The sequence below is a fragment of the Mustela nigripes genome, chromosome 7 (genome assembly GCF_022355385.1).
Source record: "Mustela nigripes isolate SB6536 chromosome 7, MUSNIG.SB6536, whole genome shotgun sequence".
In the NCBI taxonomy this organism is placed as follows: Eukaryota; Metazoa; Chordata; class Mammalia; order Carnivora; family Mustelidae; genus Mustela; species Mustela nigripes.
Genome location: NC_081563.1, coordinates 113,330,471 through 113,354,200, shown reverse-complemented (window position 1 = coordinate 113,354,200; position 23,730 = coordinate 113,330,471). Strand labels below are relative to the sequence as shown.

Genomic DNA, 23,730 nt, shown 5'->3' with positions numbered 1-23,730 from the left:
CTCTTTCTTCTGTTATCCCTGTGGGGAGGCCAGGACAGAACCAGGGCTGCAAAACTCCAAGGCCAGATGGGCCAGGTGGATGAGGCAGGGGTGCTGGGGAGCTGGCAGGCACGTGCCCATCCTGAAGGTCGGGGTCTGTAGGAAACAGCGGGGTAGAGGTTTGAACGCAGGTGGCTCTTCGGGGAGTGCTCTTAGGATCTTAGGGGAGTGAGGAAAGCGGGGTCGGGCATTTGCTCTGGAGTTGGGAAGGCCTTCAGAGATGTCACACTGTGACACAGGGTGGTCAGGCCTCTTCACCCTGCCTTGACCGGCTTTGGAGTGTCTGCTCTTGGGAGATGGGAAGTCCTAGGTAGAGCAGCCCCTTCACCTGAACCAACCATCAGCAGCCAACGCTGAAGGCATGTGGGGTCTGGTCCCCTGATCCAGGTGACATCTGCTGGGGGGCGGTTGTGGGAAGGAGGCCCACGTGGTCAGAGCTTTCCATTTTTCAAACAAGCTGTAAATCTAGATGTTGACGTTGTCTCCTCATTTTTTGAAAGGGCTGGAAACTCTTGGAGACTTTTAGAACATGCTTCGAGGAGTTAGCATGCCAGGTGTAAGGGCTGGGTAGGGCCTGGGGCTGCCTGCCGATGTCCCCTGGTGTGAAAGCTGCTCTGTCACCATCTGATATCATGTTAGTGTCCGGTCCCCCATGCAGTGAGCCCTGTGGGACAAGCACCTTTGGGTTTTGCTCCCCGCAGCATCCCCAGCCTAGGGCAGGCTTGGCATGAACTGAAGAAGAAGGAGAAAGTGAAAGAGCAGAGAGCTGAACTGGGGGACTTGTCTCGGCTTGCAGGGTATTTATTTGCAGAGAAAGTCATTAGATTTTGAGTTAATTTGTTTCACAGCATCTGACAACAAGTACCTTGTTGGAATGTATATAATACATTTTATTACATATAATAACAACTTCTCTCACACCCACACCTCAGGTTCATCAGATTCTATTACCTCACCCTTCAACACGTATCCAGAATCCGACTACTTCCTCCTACCTCCAAAGCCACCACCCGGCCCGCGGCCACCATCTGTATCTCCTGGGTCATTGCCAAGCCTCCCTGTTGGTCTCCCTGCCTCCCTCCTGCCCATCACTGCATGGGTGGAACAACCAAGGGAGGTGACCCCCTTGCCCCCGGGGGGCTACAAGAGGCTTTGAGGAGGAGGCCTCCTTGGGGAAACAGGATGTTTATGACAGGCCTTCTGAGGGGAGGTCTCCTGTCCCCCACATGGAGGAGTAGTTCCTGAGGTAGCAGAACAGAGAGGGTGATGTCGAGACCAGGTGTGGTCCTGGTCACTTCATAGCACTCAGGGGACCTCCGGCTAAGGGGTGCTGGGAAGGGAGTGTGCCTGTGTGGGTTCCCTGCAGGGCCGGGGCTGGGCCTGTGTAGTGATCCAGAGCACAGCTCTTTTTTTTTTTTTTTTTAAAGATTTTATTTATTTATTTGACAGAGGGAGATCACAAGTAGGCAGAGAGGCAGGCAGAGAGAGAGAGGAGGAAGCAGGCTCCCTGCTGAGCAGAGAGCCCGATGCGGGACTCGATCCCAGGAGCCTGAGATCATGACCTGAGCCGAAGGCAGTGGCTTAACCCACTGAGCCACCCAGGTGCCCCAAGAGCACAGCTCTTGTGTTGCTGTTTTGTGTCCATGGGCAATTTGTCTAACCTCTATTTCCTCTTCTATAACAGGAGACTAAAAATAATAATACATACCTCACAGGGCTCTGATGAGGATTTCATGACTGAATATGCACAAAATGGTTAGGACAATATTAGCCAGGCAGGAATTACATAAGGGCTGTCTCCTAAATATTATTATGGGCCAAGATCAAATCCGAACTCTGCCATGGACAGGTTGTGTGACCTTGTGCAGGTGACTTTGTCTTTCTGGTCTCAGTTTCCTCACCTGTAAAATGGGATTATATTGGCACTATCCATAGGGCCATTGTGAGGATTCAAGGAGATGCCATATGGGAAGGCCTCCCTCAGGTTCAAGGTTGGTCCTTAGTTATGCAAGTATGGGAGCGTCTGGGGAGCTGCCTATGTGGCCATGGACAGATACTCCTATAGCCTGGACTCTTAAACCACTCTGAACGGCGCCCCTTCCTGCAGGACCCCAAAAGATCCCCCTTCCAGGCACACCCCTTTCTGGCCTCGTATTTCTGCTTCTTGGACTGCAGTGCCACCTGCTGGCCGAAAGCCGTCTGCCTGCTTGAGGGGAAAGGAAAAGTCTTGGGCGCTGACTGTGTTCATCAAAAAGACAGGCAGACGTACACACACACACACACACACACACACATATGACACGGACATAGGTATCAGCCTTTCTCTGTAGAGACTGAGCCTCAAAGGAGGCCACACAGAACCAGGTATGAAGCTGAGGAGCTGGGGTTCACATCCCCTCTCCCCCCACTCCAGACCCTCTCCCAGGGCAAGTTCAAGTTCTGGACCTTTCTACCCCTTTACTTAGAGAGAAGCCAGGAGCTGAGGTTGGGGTCCTGGGGAGAATGTTAGGGCTGTACCCTAACATTCAGGACCCAGACTGAAGAAGGAAGAGCACTAGACAGGGAATCCCCCTGTCACTCTGGCTCCACCAAACACGGGCCGAGCAACCTTTGGAAAATCTTTACCCATTTATTTTAGCCCTTATCATTTTGAATATAGTCACTGCTGGGTGAGCATTTAACAAGGGCATTATGTTCTAATGTGTGGAGAAAATGATAGAAATAGGCAATTTTCTAAAACTCCAAAAAAATCCTTTAAATCGTCCATAAAGTACAGTTTTTTTGAATGAGTCCTTTGCAGTAATAAGCACCCTGGACATAAAGATGAACGGTGTGTGGCCGCGATTGTAGAGGTTTGCAAACTCTGATTTTCCATTCAGCTCTCACTCAGATGTGCGGGATTCTGGCCGCTCCACCCCCGCCCCCTTGCTCACTGCTGGGCTTATGTCCAGGCAGAGTCACACACACTATGTACCTTGTTCTCCCTTCCTCTCCCTCTCTCTGGGCACACACGGTTGCATTTCTGAAGTTATATAATAAAAACAGCTAACATTTATGGAACATTTATTATGCATCATAATAACTAAAGTTCTGAGCCCTTTACCTGCCTTCATTCCTATTATCCTTCTAAAATGCTTTGAGGTAGGTACTGTTGTTACAGATGGAGAAATAGAGGGACTGAGAGGTTAAGGAATTAGCCCAAGGTCACACAGCCTTTGACTGGAAGAGCCTGGACTTGAAGCCAAGGAGTCTAGGACCAGAATCCACACTCTTAACTGTCCTGTTACTCACTTAAATGGAAACCCCATGAGAGGCATGTGTATATGTCTGTGGGTCTGCTGTAAGCCCACAAGTTCCATCAGGCAGGCTAGAACCTCTCCCGTGTCATTTGCATTGTCCCCAAGGCTGGTCTCTTCCCACCAGGACCCACTCAGTGTGTGTGCTCAGTAATTGTTGGACAAATGCCCATGGCTCACTGAGCCCCAGCGTCTTCCTCTGTCAGACTGGAGTCGCAGTGCTTCTGATGGCTGGAGGTCCCAGCGAATTGTCAGCAGGCAAGCTCTCTTTAAAGACCCTCCATTCTCCCTCACCCACTTCCCGTTCATCTCTGCCTCAGGCTTTCAGTCTGTCCCATAGAGAGAGGTGCACCAATCTGGGAAAGCTGATTGTGTGCATATCTGCCAACTCTGCATTCAGCAACACCATAGTCATTGAAATCAGCAACAGGGAGAGTATTTGACTGTGGAAATTGGCAAAGGTACAACCAGGACAATTTCCCTTTAGAGATGTTAAACATTTACTGCTACAGGAGAAAATGAGTCCTCTACGGACCACCTCCAGGGAGCAGCATGGTGGAGTGATCACACCTATTGTCTCTGGAATCACCTGTGTTCATAGTCCAGCTCTATCACTTACCAACTGTGTGATCTGGTTCAGTTACTTAACCTCTCTGAGCCTCATTCATCCAGAAGACAATTCTCTTCTTCATTAGGAATTCAGTGCAAGCATCCATATAAATGCTCTCTCAATGAATGTTATTTATGAATATTCCAAATCAGTCTAGAAGGTGGGGGAAGGTGCTTGTTTCCCCATCTGAGGAAAAGGAGTGATGCGGACTGGGATTTACAGTGTCAAAGGGGAACTTCAGACAAGGGCAATGTGAAATCTCAGGGTGAGACCCTAATGGATGGAGTTTTGAGCACTTGAGTCTGTGAGCCAGTACGGGCTGTGTGCATGGCGACTGGGGGACAAGGACCTCCTTCTGTTCTTTGAGGGGAGGGTTGCTGTTAGCTCTTGAGTCTGGACAGTATTGGGGAGAGACAGGTGATCTAACCAACAATTATCCCTGCCTTCCCCTCCCCTTCCTTCTTGCCAGCGAGCACTGCTAGAGGGATGTTGTGTGGTTGGTGACATATGAGATGTCATGTATTTAACAAGAATACTACAAAAAGGAGAAGGAATACGGCTCTATCGGAGTAACATTTCTGTACCTGGCATTAAAGTAGTTTAAAGCTGAAGGAGAGTCTGACATGTGAAGATGTATATGGTAAGCCTAAAGCAATCATTAAAAAAAAGGTGAAAAAAAGTTAAAGAAGATGGAAGTCTCTAGAAAACTTTCAGGGCATGTGTCTAAGCATGATTTCCCATCACCCTTTTGTGAGTTAAGTTTGTGAACTCACGGGAAGCACTTGGAAAAGTACTTGGCATACTGTAAGCATGTGATAAGTTTCAGTTGTTCTTTTTTTTTTAAAGATTTTATTTATTTATTTGATAGAGATCACAAGTAGGCAGAGAGGCAGGCAGAGAGAGAGAGGAGGAAGCAGGCTCCTCACTGAGCAGAGAGCCCGATGTGGGGCTTGATCTCAGGACCCTGAGACCATGACCTGAGCTGAAGGCAGAGGCTTTAACCCACTGAGCCACCCAGGTGGCCCAAGTTTCAGTTATTCTTATCCTCACAATAATTTTATGGGACAAGCTTCTTTCCTTATTACACAGTAAAGAAACAGAGACTCAGAGATGCACAGTAAATTGCCTGAGGTCACACAGCAAATTAGCAGGGGAGACAGATCAGAACCCACGTTTGTTAGACTTCAAAGCCTCACGCCTCACACCTCACACCTGCATAGAGAGGCAGGTCCAAGGTCTTTCATCACTGTGTTGTTTAAAATCAGAAATAGTGCCGATGCCCCACCAACAGCAGCTGTTCCGTAAACCATAGCATGCCAAGTCAGGAAGTGCTTTGTGCTGGGTATGAGAAATGAGGTCACCGTATACACAGGGACATGGAACTGTCTTCAAGACATTCTGTTCTGTAAAAATAACACCTGAAGAAAAAGTTCCATAACCCACAGGAAACAAAGCCAAATATTCCATAAAATCTAAGAGTGAGTGTGTGTGCGTGAGAGAGAGAGAAAGAGAGAGACTTATACAGGCTCATATGAAGCAGATGAAGGTGATTTAAACAATAGGATCTATTTATAGGACCCTCCCTTTCTTTAGACTTTTATTTTTGTTGAGTTTTGAGATAACACATATTCAAAGAAAAAATTCAGAGTACAGCAATGTGTCAAGAAGAAAAAATATCACCAGAAATCCCTTTCTCCAGAATTAACTAGGCTAACATGTTGGTATATGTCTTTCCAGTCCTTTCTGTGTGTGACCGTGTGTGTGTGTGTTAGTGTGTGTAAGCATATACATATTTATATAAACATCCATATGAATATGAGAATTCTGATGCTCTAAGTGTCCCACACATTGTCGAAGCTTAAAGAACATAGAAGTTTATTTCTCTGCCATATTAAATCTGCGTCCTAAGTAGAATGGTGGCTCCATAATCAAGCTTGCAACCTCCTTCTATATCCTTGCTATATTATGTCATCCTGTGTCTTCTTCCTCATGGTCTAAGATGGCTGCTCCAGATCCAGCTATCACATCTGCATTACCAGCAGCAGGAAGGGGAATTGGAAAATTGAGGTCCCACCTCTTCCTTTTAAGTACACAATCAGAAGCTGGGCACATCATTGTTGGTAACATCCCATTTGTCTGAATGTAATCACATGGTCCTCCCTCACTATAGGGAAGCCTGGGAACTGTGGTCTTACTCTGGGCTGCCATGCACCCACCTGGAAGCCCTGAGTTTTAGGACCATGAGAGAAATGGGAGAATGGACACCATGGAATTCATTCTCTCAATAATAACTGCTTCCTCCATCAAGACAGTTCTGTATCTTACATTCTAACCACTGAACCCTGCAGGAGGATGCTGGCTTGGGCCAAATTGCCAGTCATAATAGAACAGACTGTCTGTTAAGTCACAACCGGAACCCAGCTGCCTTGGCACATAGGGACATTTCAACCGAAAGCCATTTCCAGATGAAAAGCAGAGTCCTGGTATCATCAACATTTGCCAGGCACTTCCTCCAGACTTTTCCCCAGAGACATCAAGAAGAGAATCAGGAGAGACCATTCATACATCAGAGCTGTAAGATGATGATGTGTGTCATAGACCCTCTCTGGCAGGTTTCGCTCCATCTGCCGATAATTCTTAAAATGATACCATTAGTCTGGCCATGGGTAAAATCCTATCCTGCCTACAAATCACTCATTCCTTGTCCCTTCTTTTCACTTCCAGAGGGGGAGGAGTTTGAGCATGTACATGTGTGCGTGTGTGTGTGTGTGTGTTAAGAATATTTAAGATCATGCAACCACTCTGGAAAACAACATGGAGGTTCCTCAAAAAGTTGAAAATAGAACTACCCTATGACCCAGTAATTGCACTACTGGGTATTTACCCTAAAGATACAAACGTAGTGATCCGAAGGGCACCTGCACCTGAATGTTTATAGCAGTAATGTCTACAATAGCCAAACTATGGAAAGAACCTAGATGTCCATCAACAGATGAATGGATAAAGAAGAGGTGGTATATATATATACAATGGAATACAATGCAGCCATCAAAAGAAATGAAATCTTGCCATTTGCAACGACATGGATGGAACTTAGTGCTTAGTGAAATAAGTCAATCGGAGAAAGACAACTATCATACGATCTCCCTGATATGAGGAAGTGGAGATGCAACATGGGGGGTTTGGGAGGTAGGAAAAGAATAAATGAAACAAGATGGGATCGGGAGGGAGACAAACCATAAGTGACTCTTAATCTCACAAAACAAACTGAGGGTTGCTGGGGGGATGGGGGTCAGCAGGGGGGGGTGGAGTTATGTACACTGGGGAGGGTATGTGCTATGGTGAGTGCTGTGAAGTGTGTAAACCTGGCGATTCACAGACCTGTACCCAGGGATAAAAATACATTATAGGTTTACAAAAAAATAAAAAATTAAAAAAACGTAAAAAAATATATATAAAGTAAAAAAAAAAAAAAAAGATCTATTGTCTTAGTGACTTCCAAGTATCCAATACAGTACTGTTCATTATAGTCACCCCGCTGTACATTACATCCCCAGAAGGCACTCATCTTATAACTGTAAGTTTGATCCTTTGGTCAACATGTTTGATCCCATGTTTGATCCAAGGATGTTTGATCCTTTCATCAACATCTCTTCATTGCCCTGCCCACCGTTGCCCCCGCTCCCAGCAGCCCCCCAGAAACCACCCATTAACTCTCAGTTTCTGGGAGTTCAGTTTTATTTTTCTTTTCTTTTAGCTCCCACATGTGAGACCATACAGTAGTTGCCTTTCTCTCTCTGACTTATTTCACTTAACAGAATGCCTTCAAGGCTTATCTATGTTGCTACGAATGGCAACACTTCCTTTTTGTTAAAGGTTGAATAATATTCACATATACATAATAACTTTTCTATATCCATTCATCTGTGGATGGACAGTGGAATCATTTCTGTGTCTTGGAGATTGTATATAACACTGTGATGAACATGGAATGAAGAGATCTCTTTGATAGAGGTGTTTTATTTCCTTAAGATACCTACCCAGAAGTGGGATGTCTGAATCTTATGGCATTTTTATTTTTAACTTTTTGGGGAACCCCCATACTGTCTTCCACAGGGGCTGCACCAGTTTGCATTCCCACCAACAGTGCACAAAGGTTCCTTCTTCTCCACATCCTCGCCAATGCTTGTCATCTCTTGTTGTTTTTAAAGATTTTATTTATTTATTTGACAGAAATCACAAGTAAGCAGAGAAGCAGGCAGAGAGAGAGGGGGAAGCAGGCTCCCTGCTGAGCAGACAGCCTGATGGCAGGGCTCGATCCCAGGACCCTGAGATCATGACCTGAGCCGAAGGCAGAAGCTTAACCCACTGAGCCACCCAGGCGCCCATCTTGTCATTTTGGTATGAGCCATTCTAACAGGTGTGAGGTGCTGAATCACTGTGGTTTTGATCTGCAGTTTTCTGATGATGAGTGATGTTGAACTTCTTTTCATGAACCCGTCGGCCATAAATATTCCTTTTTTGGAAAAATGGCTGTTCGAGTCTTTTGCCCTTTTTAAATTTTTTTCTTTTTCTTTCTTTTCTTTTCTTTTTCTTTTTTCTTTCTTTCTTTCTTTTCTTTTCTTTTTCTTTTTTTTTTTTTGATATTGCATTGTATGAAGCTGTCTCTTTCTTACCACCTTTTGCTGACTCTCTTGCAATTCTCTGCTTTTAAGGTCTCTTGTCATTAGATTGGGCCCATCCACGTAATCCAAATAATCTGTTTTAAAGTCTGTAACCTTGACTCCATCAGAAAAGTCCTTTCTGCTATGCAATATAACATATATACAGGTCTCAGGAATTGGGGTGCATGCATCCTTGGAGGTGCCCTTCTGCTCACTCCTAATGTTTGCTGAGCCCTTCTCAGGGAGAGGCACTCTCTATGCTGGGGTCTGGGAGGCCTGCGGTAAATGTGTCTTAGGGTACAATGCTCCGGAAAAATAACGGGAGGGAATTTCTCCTGGGAACACCCCCCACCCCAATTCAGAAGTTTGGGTGGTCAGCTTCCTAGCAGAGAAGTCCCTCTTGCTCTGGTTCTGGTTCTCTGGGCAGAGGCTAGGACCCCAAGCCCACCCCATGTTCCTACCACTTTAGCTCCCATCCACTGCCCTAGGGTGGAAGGAGGGTCATTCTGTCCTTTTTCTATATAGACCTTACCCTTAGTCAGTCATCCATCTCCAGAAAAAATTCCAAGGAGACCCGCAGAAAGGACAAATCATGTATTTCAGTCTGTGTGGTATGCTGGCTCCCCCTCTGCAACTCCCCCCCCTCCCCCACTGCCCAGGGCAGCTGCAGTAGCTTCTGATTCTGTTTGCACCTGCTGAGGTCCCTGAAGTGTCACTCACCAGACCCCTGCAGACCCCACACAGGCCAACCTTCCACTTGGCCTCTAAGATCCCTCCCTCCGCAGGCTGCACCTGGGCTCAGCAGGCTGGCCTCCCCGAGGTAGGGGGGGGACTGGAATGAAGCCTGTTGCCACCACCCCATGGCTTTTGCAAGCACGGTTTTTATGGACAGGAATGCACCCTCCTTCTGGCTTTGCCCCCTTCCCTCCTACCACCTGGAGATACCAGCTTAGGGGCATCTTAGGGGAACCCGCCCACCTGCTGCCAACCCCAGGGTAAATCGAAAGTCCTGAGCTCATTTGTCAGGGAACTTATTTAGTTGGAGGGCAGAGATAGCAGGTGACTCGGTCACCCTAGCAACTGGGTTTAAGCAGAAGGGCCGTCCAGGGTCCTTAGTAGATGTTCTCAGAAAGTGGAAGCTTTTAGTGACATTTATTGAGCACTTGCTGTTTGCGGGTGTGGTGCTAAGCTCCCTGCATTTATTAATAAGGTTGACCAGCCCTCAGGGCAACCCTGGTTGGGAGATGCTCTTCTTGTCCCCGCTGCACGGAGGAGACTGTGGGGAGCGGACCCATGCACCTTCGCTTAAAGGCTGTTAATGTCAGAATGGCCTCCACGGATGGTGGGTGAAAGTAAAACCAAAGAGAGGTCCAAACACAAATAAAAATGGGCAAAAGAGGGCACCTGGGGGATGCAGTCGGTTAAGTGTCTGCCTCCTGCTCAGGTCATTCTCATGGGGTCCTGGGATCGAGCCCCTCATCAGGCTCCCTGCTCAGTGGGGAGTCTGCCTCTCCCTCTGCTCCACCCCGCAGCTTGTGCTCTCTCTCTTATAAATAAAATCTTTAAAACAAATGGGCAAAAGACCTGAACAGACATTTTTCAAAGGAAGACATACTTGTGGCTGACAGGTTCATGAAAAGAAGTTCAACATCGTCATTCACGGAAGTGCTTTTTCTAGATTCCCTGCCACCCTGCCACCCTCTCCCCTAGTCCTCGACAGAACACATCAGCATGGTGAACCCCATACTCCACACCCTCTTCTGCATCTCCTCCCTCTGCGTGTGTAATTAACCTCGGAACATCTTCTCACATCAGAACAGAGAGATCGTCTCCTTGCTTATTATCTCCTCCAACACCCCGTCTGGGAGGGAACAATTGAAAACAACTCAAATGCCCTTGTCAGTGCAAATACAAATAAAACTTCTCCCTGGTGCCAAAAAGGGAAACATCCCCTCTCCCTTTTCTTAGAGCATCTACTTTAGACAACTTGTAAATTCTTTCCCTGCTCCTTTCAGGTGCATTCAAGTCTTTTAAGAAAGCGGAATAAGCCTCTAGTCAGTTTTGCCTCCCAGGATCACTTTTCTCAAGGACGTGGGAGCTGTCTCTTTGTAACATAAATGTGAAGAAAGTCAGTGTCCCCATCAGCCAGCCTCTGGGGGAGGGTAGAAGCCCAACTTCAGTGTTTGACCTCAAGATGCAAAAAGCCTCCTCATAAACACATGAATTTGGGGGCGCCTGGGTGGCTCAGTTGGTTAAGCGTCTGCGTTTAGCTCAGGTCATGATCCCAGGGTCCTGGGATTGAGCCCTGCTTCAGGCTCCCTGCTCAGTGGGAAGCCTGCTTCCCCCTCTCCCTCTGTCATTCACTCTGCTTGTGTTCCCTGGCTCTCTCTGTCTCTCTGTCAAGTAAATAAATAAAATCTTAAAAAAAAAAGAAAAGAGAGACATGAATTACTTTTTTCTGCAGCAAAGATACTTGGCTAACCCAGATAGCCAGCCCAATTACCAGGTGAATTCAGGAAGAATGATATGAACCTCGCTTGAGGACCAACTACCATTTAGGAATACAGATGTAGTAGATTGTATCTGCTGTGAAAGGCGAGGTTTCTTTCTGCCTTTGCAAGCTCTTCATTGGATTGTCTGTGCCGAGACCTATAATCCACTTTAACGCCTACTCAGTATAAGACAGTTTTCTTTCTCTTCTACTGTTGTAGAGGGGTTTCCTGGTTGGCAGGAGATTTTGTCTCCAATACCTGCACTTATCTTTCTACCAGCGACTGGTTGCATAAACTTGGTAGCTCCCCACCATGGAATACTATGTGGTCATGACAAAGACCCAGAACCCTCTCTCCGCTTTCATTGTTGAGTGAAAGTGCAAGGTACACGTAGTTTGGTAAAAAGAGCCTGTGTTTGTGCTTGCATAATCTTTCCAAGAGGGAACAAGAAACTGATAAAAGTCCTTGTGTGTGTGTACGTGTCTATGCGTGCGTATCTGTGTGTGTTGAGAGGAACTGGGCAGATGGAGGACAGGAGAGAAGGAATTTTTTTTGCCGAACATCATTTTGTATTTTCTGATTTTTGAAACATGCGACTACACTATCTCTTCAAAATAAATTAAAAGGAAGGCTGGTGGCAAGCAAACCAAACACTGAAGAAAAGAAGTCCCAGGACCAGATGTTCTCTGAACACTTGATACCTGTTCATTTCGGAGCTTAGCCTTGACCTTAGAACTAACTGAAGACCGATGATATTGACTTTGGGGTTCATGTTAGACTTTTTTGTGGGAGGGCTGATCTTAGTGTAAAAGCAGGGAATGTCTATCTAAAAGAAAAAGAAAAAAAGAGAACAAAGGAACAGTCGGGTAGTGAATGCACTCCTTCCCAGACTTCCCAGGGTCCTCAGGGTTCAATCCTGGCCCTGGGGAGTGGGAGAGGGGATAGAACTCACTTCCCGAGGTTTGCTGTAGCGTGCCAGCCCGCCCGCCACCTCTCTGCCTCCCAGGAGGTCACTCACTTTCCAAGGAGCAGGTCTTCGTGGGCCAGGAGGGGTGACAGGAAGGGGTGTGTGGTGTATAACGTCCATCCATACTGGGAACCGAGGAGTCAGGATTCCCATGGTTCCACCAGGGTCCCAGAAGCTTCTCTTAGAGGAGGGTGGGAAAAGGAAACGGGGCAAGGGTCCTCTCTCAACCACCCTGGCCACTTCCAGGTTGTGTAAATTGTCCCTTGTTATTTCTGTTGGGCATCAGATCAGGAAATGGCCCAAGAGGGCTTGCTACGTGCTGGGCGCTTCTCCCCTTGATCCCTGTGCTAAGCCTATGAGGTAGGCGCTATTTATCATAATCTCCATTTTAGGAAGGCACAGAGAAATAAGTGACTTCCCCAAGGTCACACAGCCTGTGAGGGCTGCTCACCCTCTCGGCGGTCTCCCTTCTGACACCCTTGAGCCTGCCTCCAGCTGAGGCTGCAAACCAGCTCTCTCTCAACAGTCCGAAAGAGTTCTGCAGTGGGATTGCGGGCACTGTGACTCAGCACCCAGGTAGGGCTGTGCTTTGCAGTTCCGAGTCCCTTGGGAGGTCTTGCGGCGTTCTCCACCGTGCCAGAGGATATACCCAGCCTCTGCTTCCTAGCTCCCCACCCCTTGCCCTGTGGCCTTGGGCACGTGCCCTGCTCAAGTTTCCAGGTGTTAGTAATGGTCGCGGATCAGGACCCTGTCCTGGACCTCTCCAGGTGTTCTAGGCGGAGCACTGCAGGCTGCAGAAGTCAGCCGAGGAGAAGAGCCTCAACACGTTGACCAGCGGGAACATGAGCAGAGCTCCGACCAGGGAGCCCAGCTGCACCGCCGCCCCGCACCACAAGAGGGCGCTGCGGCTGCGGTCGCGTAGGATCACGCCCAGCATCACCTTGACGTAGCTCAAACAGCCAATGAACAGCACCCACGAGGCTACCTGCGGATACCGGGCGGCAGAGATGCAAAGTGAAGGCGGCTTTGGGGTGAGCCCCAGGGGAGAAGGATGCTTGTAGGGTGATCAAACTGGGCTAAGGGAACCCCACGGAATAACCTTTAAGTTCAATAGTATCTGGGGGCTTCTCCCTAGGGCTAAGGGGGCCCCATGAGTTGACACACACCTCCAGGGCAAAGGAGAACCCATTAGCCTTTGTGGCCCCCATGATCAATCCAGGGCATCGGGGAGAAGGCCAGGGCTGCGGTACACATTCACGGGAGAGGCTGGAATGTCTCCTTGGACCAGCCACCTCACTGTCCTAAGCTTCCATTCCCAAATGAGAACCATCCCTTCCCTGCCCAGCCCCACCTGCGGCTTCCTTCGGGAGCAAACACGAGACTTCGGCTAATAGAAAGCTCCTTGGCTAGGTGAGGGGTAGGGAGGGAGGCAGCTGCACAGGCCAGATACTTACAATGAGGACTTCCCCAGCCCAGTGGCCCTGCATAAGAGGGCAGGGGCTCATCACGGCCATGGCCATGTTGTAGGCCCCGAAGCCAGTCCCAAGCACGGTGAGGATCCCCAGGAATGGTAGAGACCTAGGGCAGAGAAGAGGAGGAGGATGGAGGAGATGAGCAGCCTGACCTCAGCCTCCCCTACCCTGGGCACTGCGTAGAATGGTCAGCGTCTCTAGGATTAGAGGTCAGATCCACGTGGAAACTTCCAGGCCAAATGCCTTAAGTGGGTCCACGAGGTTTCTGAGGGGCAATACTGGTCTAAGTCACCTTGAGCATTCATGGCAGGTGAAACAGAATGGACTCTGGTGCTATGGGGACCTGATTCAGATCCCACTTCCTACTGAAGCTGTAAGACTGGTCCCTGAGCCTGCTTTCTCACTGGCACTAGGAGCCTTGCATGGCTGCTGGGACCTGTGGAACAGACTGTGTGGGGCCTGCCCAGGGCCCCGCCCAGTGTTCTGTCTGCTTCCATTTCCTCTTGCAACATTCCCAAGCTCTGCCAGGAGGCTGGGCTGACAAGATGGCTTGGAGCCTGGCATTGCAGGCTGAGCTGGGTCACCTCAGTCGACCCCTTCCCCTCTGGTGGCATCTATGACATGAGGTCTACCTGATCTAGGGGCCCTGATAGCTGGCTTGGATGCATTCCACCGGAGGCCTCCCATGTCAGCTTTAGGTGTGACAACGGAGGACCCTGTCCTTCATTAGAGGTCGTCATCCCCGAGGGGCTCCCTGTGCACACCCTTCAGAACACCAACACTGGCCTGCAGTCCTGGTGGGGGGTGGGGTGGAGGGCCTGCCCCTGCCTCTAAGAACTCTTTCCTCCAAGACCCTTGGAGTCGCTGCCTCTCAGACCGGTTATGTCCAACATTTTAGGCTTCTCCTGTTCCACACATCTGTGGCCTCTGCTTCTGCTTCCCCAGAAATCTCCAGCCTCCAGCTCCCCCAGAAATCTCCAGCCTCCAGTTTCAAGCCCTAAGGGAGAAAATCCAGCTCTTTGGCAATGTGACATTTTCCATCTGACTCTCCTCTCCTTGTTCTCCCTCCTTCCTGGGCTGGGGGAAGGGAGCGGGTGTGAGCAGGTCATAAAGGCCCTAGAGGGCAGACAGGGCAGAGCGGTGGCTGGGAGGTTGTGGGCCCTCCAGTGTCATGACCCCAGAGTCCGTGGTTCTCCTTCCAGGCTCTGAACCCCTGCAGCGGAACCGCTTCGGTTGCCTACTAACATTTGAAATCTCAGGTTCCGATCTAGGCTGGCTCAATCCGCATTTTATCAATTTGCCTAGCCATTCTTCCAGATCTGCGGCCATAAGGGAGCCAATGTGAGCTGGAGGCAGGAGGACAGGGCTGAAGTCCTGGGAAGTAGACTGTGGGATTAGACCCTTTCTGTGAGCCCCGGGGTTCCCCCTTGTAAATGGGAACACCAGCTCCTGCCTGCGCTTTCCTCCTTAGGGGCCAGTGGCCGGTCAGTACCTACACTAGACCTGATACTGCTCTAAAATCTTTACCAAAGTAGCTCATTTTATGTTCCCGGCAACCCTAGGAGGTAGAATGACTATTATCCCCATTTTCCAGATAAGTTTCCCCGAGGCACAAAGAGGTGAAGTGAGTGATTTGTCCGGGACCACATAACCTGGAAGTGGCAGAGTTGGGATTCGAACCCAGGCAGTCCAGCCCTAGAAACCAGGTTCTATACACAGCCCTAGAAACCAGGTTCTATATACAGCTGGGGTTTGGAATTCTGCCTTCTGAGCAACCCAGGGCCAGCTGGGCCAGACCTGAGCTGCAGAAACATGGAGAGGAAGCAGACAAGAGGGTTGGCCATGGAGCTGAGCGTGGCAGACAGGTGATAGGCCACAGGCCCATAGGAGAGGCAGGAGTAGGTCTGCACGGAGGGCAGCACGCCGTTGGTGAGTGCGTTCACGAAGGCCACCAGAATGTAGATGAAGGCCAGTTGGCCTGGGTGCTTGGAGTCTGTTTTCTCCTCTGGATGCCCCTGGGCCTTGATGCAAGCCCCCGGGTCTGGGGGGCCCAGGTCCTCCCCTTCTCGTGGCCGGATGGAGTGGAGGGTGACCTGGGAGGTGAGAAGGTCTTCTATGGAAGATTCCCTGGGCCTGGGCTGACGCTGGAGGACAAAGAAAGCTGTGAGGCAGCAGGCCATCATGAAGGAGAGCAGGAGGAAGAAGACCAAGGGTGAGAAGTTGGCTGGGAGGTAGCGGCTTTCCAGATGGACGGCGGACTGTGTCGTCCCGGTCAGGTCAGACATCAAGGTGACATTAGCTCCCTGGGGAAAGACAAAATGAGGGTCAGTCTGGTCCCTGGGGGATGTCAGGATATGGGTGACAGCAATATGAATAATCATATCCAATCAGTAGCATACATTGCTAGTAAGGGCTGAATAATATACACAGGATTCCTCAGGTAATGATCAATGGTGCTCACTGGGCACTGGCCCTTTGCACAGGTCAGCCCATGCATGCCTCCTCGTGGCCCTGTGCAGTGGGCACCATTAGCCCCCGTTTTGGAGGATTGGGGAGTGTCAGAATGGTTCGTCTTCCCTGGGGTTCACGGGGAGTAGGTGGGAAAGCCAGTCCACTTGCTTCTTAAGAACACTGAAGCAATGTGTAAAGTCTACGGTTCTGGGCGCCTGTATGGCTCAGATGGTTAAGCGTGTGCCTTCGGCTCAGGTCATGATCCCAGGATCCTGGCATTGAGCCCTAAGTTGGGCTCCTTACTTAGTGGGGAGGCTGCTTCTCCCCCTCCCTCTATGGTTCCCCCACTTGTGCTCTCTCGTGCACATGCTTGATCTCGCTCTCAAATAAATAAATAAAATCTTAAAGAAAAAAAAAAGTCTACAGTTCTTATCCCCAGCAGTACATTAGCAACACCTGAGGACTTCCGAATAAATACAAGTTTACCATCCCTGTTTTGCAATTTGAACATACAAAAAAGCTCTGAAAATTTGGATTTATTTCATGCCTCAATTGGCAGCCACACTTGAATGGAGGTCGTCTATTTATAGCCTTAATGTGGCCCCTGGGCAGGAATACCCCTCTCCCCCAGGGCTGTAGGCAGTGACGTCACAGGTGCTATTATATACCAAGACAGGTGGGTTCTAAAATCCGAAACTCAAGGTTTCTCCGAGTTGGGACCTCAAGGGTCTCCGAGAAGCCCCAACCCCCAGAGAGTCTTATTCCATTGGTTTGGATGGAGTGGGAACCCCCGCTGTGTTTCAGAAGCTCCCCCAGGTAGGGGGGATCTGACGCACAGTCAGGTCAAGAACAGCGGTCTACCCAACATCTGGGAAACACAAGCCCTCTGCACGGTCTTTTCCATGACCAAGCATGGGGAGCCATGATGGATCATGCCGGGTACCTGTAGGAAGACCTCCTTCCCGGTGGTCTCAGAGCTTGGGGTGGTGTCTGACGGCTGAGTGACATTGACACAGGTGGTGAGACCTGAGCCCTGGGCAAGAGCCACCAGGGCAGGCAGGAGGCCGCTGAGTCCTTCGCCCACAAAGAAGGTGGTGAGGTAGCGGGCGGAGAGCCGGCTCATGAAAGGCAGGAAGGTGACCGAAGAGGTGCAGTCCACCAGGGCCAGGAAGAAGGTGAGGACCATGAAGGCGACGCTGTGGTGGCCATCCAGCACCCAGGAGGTGACATTCCAGAGGAAGGCGAAGAGCGTGCAGGCGAGGGTGCCCACAGCCAGCACGGTGAAGATGATGGGCACCTCCGAGAGGCAGCCGGGCTGGAAGTGATGGAGCAGCGTGACCAGGAGGGGGCCGACGTTGGCCAGTTGGATGACCACTGTGAGGTAGGAGGGAAGATACCACCCCTCGGGCAGCTCCGCCACCAGCAGGGGCAGCTCCACCCACAGCCCGTTGATGGCCACCCAGGAGCCCATCCCGAAGGTGCAGACCAGCAGGTGAATCAGGAGAGCCATGGTGATGTCTGCCCCGTGCTGAAGCCGCCACCTCCCAGATCAGCCTGCAGGGGGCGCCAGTGGAGCCAGTGGAGAAGAACACCAGGGGAGCAAAGTCAGTGCCGAGGATTGTCAAAACATGATGCCAGGAAGCCCAGGTTTCCCCTGATCTTTTTTCCTTCTCATGAGCAAGTTGGCTTTTTATGCTAGGAAAACACAGACACATTCTTTTATAACTAACCTTTCCAGAGGAGTGAGCTTCCCTAACCGTGGCTCATAATTCCAGAGACCACCAAAGAAAAGTCTGACATATGTACAGCATAAATATTAAAACAGATAAAAGTAATCCAACAACAAACAAAGTATTCTTCGAAAAAAAGAAAGACAGGCAGAAATACCAACAGTAAGATCAAAAGATGACCACCTGGGCGAAAATACGTGCAGTGTAAATCATAGACAAATCATCTTCCTCTTATGTAAAGAGTTTGTAGAAATTAAGAACAAAAAGACTAAATAGAAGAGTGGGCAAAGGATGTGAACAGTTCAGAGGAAAATGTACAAATAAGCCTTAAACATACGAAAAGATCTGGGCTTGCACCCAGCTCTGCCCCTGGCTAGGAGGGTGACCTCGGACAAGTGACATTGCCTCTCTGTGCCTCTTCCTCATCTGTAAAGAGAGGATGACAGTCTTGATTCCATGGTTTGTAATGATATGTAAATATGTTAATGAGCTAATGTTTTTAAAACAGGGCCTGGGCACACAGTAAGCACTCACTGGGGGCTAGATAGCATCCTCATGGTGAAATGCCAGGTTTGGGGACATAGACATTTTTGTCCAAGTCACATGAAAATTAATACATGACAATTACGATTTTTAAAAAAGGCAAAAAAAAAAAAAAAGCTTCCCATGAAGAGCAATTTTGAAGAGAAATGTTGATGGGGCCAATTCCATCCTTTTACATAAGGGAAACAGGGTGGGGTCTGAGGAGGTGGGATCTGGAGCGGGTCCCTTGCAACACTTGGCCTCCTGATGCTCCCCCCACACCAGTTTAACTTCATTCTCTTCTAGAAGCTGCGGAAGTCTCCCTGTGGCTGGGCCTCACCTGGGAAAATCCCCACACCTAGCGGCTTCTTTCCGGGTTCCACACACAGGACTGACTCTCAGCCCCAGATGAACTCCCTTTTTCCTCCACTGAGCAGAGCTCAGTCTGACCTGCATTCTGGCCACCGCTGCCGCCACCACCGGCTGTCCAGAGGACTTAAGCAGGTGGCTTAAGCTTCCACCTGTGAGGCCAGACAGGCCTGGCTCTGGGCCCCCCACCGAGAGGACTCAGGGAGGGAAGCTCCAGGCAGTTTTTGCCTGGGAAGGACCTTTTTCCCATCCCAGGTCAGTCAGGCACAGCTTCCTGGCTGCGCTCTCCCCCCTGAGACCAGAACAGGGTATACAACAGGCAGAATCCCACTAAAACACGCTGCCCGCGCCCACTCAGAGTTCTGCCTCTGATGGGGGAAATGATAGGGAAGGACAAGAAGGTAGAGGCTGAATGGTGTTCCAAGGCAGAGGCTGCTAGCTGCTTCCCATTACTCACTCTTCCTTTCTTCCTTAGGTGTCCCAGAGACCAGACTTTTGGTTGGGCAAACAGCCACCAAGCTAAGGGAATACATTTCCCAGACTTCCAGAAGTCTCCTTAAAGATGAGGGAGTAAGTGTGCCTTTCTGCCCTTCCTCTGTCCTGCTGTCTGGGACTCAGATGTGATGGCTGGAACCCCAGTGGTCGTTTTGTGCTAAGAAAGGTGCTGTGAGCACTAGAGGGAGATTAGACCTTAAGGCTTGGCAGCACAGGGTTGCCATACCAGCCCTGTTCTGCCCGCCACTGAACTATTTTGTTTGCTCAGTGTTGTTTACATTGTAAATAAGCTGCTCTCTTGTTTAAACTACTCATTTTATATACAGCAAAACAGTGGCCCAGTGTTTTGTGGCCAGAGATAGACATTGACGAATATAGAGAGACTGATTATAGTAGCCCAAAACTCACGAGGACTTTTATCTCCTTTATTCTGGATGTCCCAACTCAGAAACTCAGGTCCTGCCCCAACTGGGATTTGATCAAAAACCAAAATCAAATAGGATTCGTTGTTGAAATACATAAACAGGCATAGAAAGGTTAAGAGTAAACTTGGGGGTGAAGTTTCTCTTCCAGGGAAAGGCAAAGAGATGGAGGGAGAGAGGGAGAGAGAAAAAGAGAGAGGTTGAGGGAGGGATGGTGGTGAGGGAGAGAGAGAAACAAAGAGCTCTCAATGTGGCATTTGATGCCAATAGTATAAGTTAAGACCCCAAGTCATTCCATACTGATAGGTACTGCCGTCCTTAGTGGGGTCAAAGCAGTTGTGGGTATCTATGATCTGAATAACATTCCAGATAGTGGGCAGCCGGCTGGTGACTCACTCCTCTGGACCTGGATGGCAGAAGGTAGTGTAAAATAAACAAGGATATAGAGGAGGCAATAAATGATAGTTCTAATAAGCAGGAATAAGTAAATAGCAAAAGGGAGGAGGTAGATTTGCTAAAGATGGTTATTTTTATCACCTGAAAAGCCATTAAAAGAAAGAGAGTTCCGCCAGATGTCCAGCTATACATTTATAAATATGTAGTTCTCCAGCATAGGACCAGTCAGAAAATAAGACTTGCCAGGGGAAAAAATCATTTGGGAAAAAAGAAAGAAAGCTGGATCTCTTTCTTACTTTTATCCCTCACCCCTGAAAAAAGAATTCCAGATGGATCAAATGTTTAAATATTTTTTTAATTAAAAAAGGAATAAAAATGCCCAAAGAACACAGAGGTGGAGGGAACCACCTGTGCAAATGTCCTGGGGCAGGAATAAGCCTGGGCCAGTGTGGCTGGAGCAGTGGGCTGGATGGGAGGTGAGAACAGATGGGCAGGTAAGAAGCCTGAGCCTCCTTTATGTGCAACAGGTTCTATGCACGGAAAGACTAAATCCCCACACTGCACAGAGCTGAGCGGTCTGGGTTCTGATGCAGGCACCACATGGCTGTGTAGATTGAGGGAAGTGATTTGGCCCTGCAAGTCTCTTCTGTTGGCTGGAAAACAGTCATGATGGTGCTATGGCCCAGCGTGACCCATGTCCTGTGTGGCTCTCCTGCCTGGGCCTGCCTCAGGCAGCCACAAGTGCCCCATGCTCCTGGACCTGGGAGATACAATGAGCCCATTGATCAGTGACAATGGCAGGGTGGGGAGGGAAAGGAGTGGGGGGATGTCCTTGGCAGAGGGAACCGCATGTGCAGAGGCCTGGTGGCTACTGAGCACTACAGGAGGGGCTGCCAATGAGTATGTTGGGAATATTTTTAAAAAGTACATAGCTCTTTTCTCTTTTTCCTACAGTAACCTTGCAGTTCTTGTTCATACATTCAACCAGTATTTACTGGCCACTCGGGGTGTGCTGGACAGTAATTTCTACTTTCAGAAAAGCATGAGAAGAACTAAGCAAAAAAAGACATCTAGAGCAAGTCAGAGGAGATAAGGGCTGTGGGAGGGAGGCAAAGCTGGGAGGAGCTGGCAATCATAGAGGGAATGTGAAAGAAGTGTGGGGGTGAGCCTGGCCAGGGGAGAGTAGTTCAGGGGAGGGGACAGCAAGTGCAAAGGCCCTGGGGTGGCTGCAGCCGTGTGAGGGTGGAGGATGGGCAGTTCACAAAGGGCCCCCCAGGCAAGAGTTTAGGTGACTTCTCTGAGCCCAAATCTCCATTCTTGGGCAGAGGGAGGACCGGCTCTAACTGCGTTTTAACTGAATCCCACTGGCTGTTGCGAGGAGAATCATGAGGGGCCAGGGCAGAAGTGGGAGTGAAGCCTGTGTTTCCGTTAGGGAGCCGGTGTGGAAATCCAGGCGGGAGGGATGGTAATGCCAACAACAGTAAGACTAACAGCAGTAATGATGACTAACATCATTTACTGGCCAAGCACTTTACCCACATCACCCATCAGATCCTCCCAACAATCCCCACGTAGGCAGCATGACAACCACCATTTTAAAAGGAGTTAATGCGGCTCAGAAAACTAATTTGCCCCGGGTCACCCAGCTGGTCCCCTGGGAGCTGGGACTGGAACCAGGCACAGCTGAGTGTGAGCCTGAGCAGAGGGAGGGGGTTACAAAGAGGCGGCAGGGGTGGGGCTGAGCTGGGCCCCTTTCCACTCGCCCTGCCCTGGGGCCTCCTCACCCTGTGGGCTGGGAAGGAGAGAAATGAGACTCCAAGACATTATCTGCCACCTGGGGCCCAGTGACAGTGGGGGACCAGAGACCTTAGGCTCTGGCAGAGACACTGAAGACTTCATCCGCACCCAGCTACGGAGCCAGGACAGCCCCTGACAAAGGTGTCTCTTTCCTTTGAATTCTTGTATCCAGAGCAGAGAGTCCCAGGCCCCAAGGAGGGCAGGAAGGGCCCCGTCCTACCTTGAGCCTCGGAGCCTCCACTCCCAGTGCTCTCCGCATTGTTCCCGCACAGACGGATCCTGCCTGTGGCCTGGGCTCACCTGCCGAGCTTTATCTGCGTCTTATCGCGTGTGTGCTGACCGCTCCCACTGCGGCATCACCTCCGTGGGACCAGGGCCCTGCTTCTCTTCCAGGGGCCTGGTGGCCATCTGGTTTGCAAAGGTCTGCCTCAGCCTTGTGGCTTGAGCCAGGGAGGGTGGCCCAGGCAGTGCCCCGGGCAGGGTGGGCCCTGTCTACACCCGCTCTTGGACAAGGGTCTGAGTCAGTGTTGTCCCAGCGTCCTTGGTGAATCCTGCAGGCCCTCCGCCTGGGGCCTGGGATGTGGGATCTGGCCTGTCCTCCTGAGAGTGGTGGGGAGATTGTCTGGGTTGGAAGCAGGCTGACTTTGACTAGATAGAGCAGGAAGAGAAAGAGAGAGAGAGGGAGAACCAAAGTGACAGTGACAGAGGGACAGAGGCAGGGACGAAGGAGGTGGTGGGGCAGAGAGGACAGAGGGCAGAGGGGAGCCAACGGACGTAGAGGAGTGACTGTGTGTGCTGGAACTCCCGCCCGGCTCAGCCCCAGCCCTCACCTAAGCAACCGTTCACATCCTTGTGGATCAGGCCGCCTTCTCTTGCCTTTCCTCACCTCAGAGTTCCCTGGCTGCCTCCAGCTCAATGTTCCCATCTCACGCATGTGGGGAAACTGAGGCCCAAAGAGGAGGCACTGTTTGCCCACACTATGCCCCCCATCTCAGGTTGGGGTGGTCATCCAGGCCTGTGCTCACTGGCTGTGAGTCCTCAAGCCAGCTGTTTGCCCTCTCTGGGTCTTGGTTTCTCCATTGGAGAAAGGGTATGGGGATGCCCTTATCTTGTTGGGTTCGGCTTACTGGGAGAAGCAAGGAGATAGTGGGAGCCCAGGCTGGCTGGCAGGGACTTCGAGTTCCCTTCCTCCTCCTCCTCCTTCCCAGGACCTGGAAGGGCTGCAGGCCTCCCACGAGGCTGACCTTGGTGAAGCAGCCTCCCCTCAGTGCCCATCCGAACCCCCAGCCCCCATGCCAGGCTGGTGAGACTCCGGCCCGACCTGGCAGGAACAGCCGTCTAGACTGCCCAGCGGCCTGGAGATGCAGCCGGGCAGAGGTCGGTGGGGGTCCAGTCTTTTGACCCAGGGAGGAGGGGGCTGAAGTCCACCAGGGCAGCTCCAACCAGACCACAGAAGAGAAAGCCCTTCTTCCTCTTAGTCCCTCCAGCCTCCAGCCCAGGAGTCTGAAACCAGGGGAAAAAAACCACAGACCACCCACTGTCCCCAGACAAGTGCCCCCCACCCTCCAAGTGCCCAGTGTCTCACAGCCCTGAGCTGCCCAGCAAGGCCTGCTTACCTGCAGGTCCCGTTCCCAAGTGGCTCTGCCTGGGAGGGGAGGAGGCAGCCGGTTAGTATTAACCTGCCCCGCCCAGCCCAGGGAGGGAGCCCAGCCCAGCAGGGGAGGGTGGGCGGGGCTGTTTGCAGCACCAAGAGCCTACTGTGTGTCTGAAGTACACCCAGCGGCCCAATCCCCAGGATCCCGATGATACAACAGTGACAGTAAAGGGCTCACATTATCAGGGAGTGCTTCCGGCTGTCTGGATTTTATGAGGGTTGACTCCCAGAAGGCAGAAGACCTGTCCAGGCTGGCTCTGGCCTCAGCCCAGGGCCACCATAATTCCTTTCGCTCAGGAACAGGGCTCCCCAGAGCAGAAACTCTTGGTTCCAATACTGGAGCTCAAACAAGTC

The 23,730-nt window shown here is 50.4% G+C and overlaps 1 protein-coding gene across 2 annotated transcripts; it reads right to left on the bottom strand.

Moving 5' to 3' along the window:
* Positions 1–7,735: 7,735 nt before the first annotated feature.
* On the bottom strand, positions 7,736–23,369 carry SLC52A3 (solute carrier family 52 member 3). 2 transcript variants are annotated; one of them, XM_059406712.1, is made up of 5 exons: positions 23,339–23,369; positions 16,935–17,545; positions 15,338–15,843; positions 13,523–13,646; positions 7,736–13,053 (listed from the first exon to the last, which is right to left on the bottom strand). In XM_059406712.1, the coding sequence occupies exons 2-5, from the start codon at positions 17,499–17,501 to the stop codon at positions 12,841–12,843; spliced, it is 1,410 nt and encodes a 469-aa protein (XP_059262695.1). In that variant the 5' UTR covers positions 17,502–17,545; positions 23,339–23,369; the 3' UTR covers positions 7,736–12,840. The 2 variants fall into 2 exon arrangements, with proteins under 2 accessions (XP_059262695.1, XP_059262694.1); XM_059406711.1 differs by having other exon boundaries at positions 16,935–17,686; positions 23,339–23,358.
* Positions 23,370–23,730: the final 361 nt, after the last annotated feature.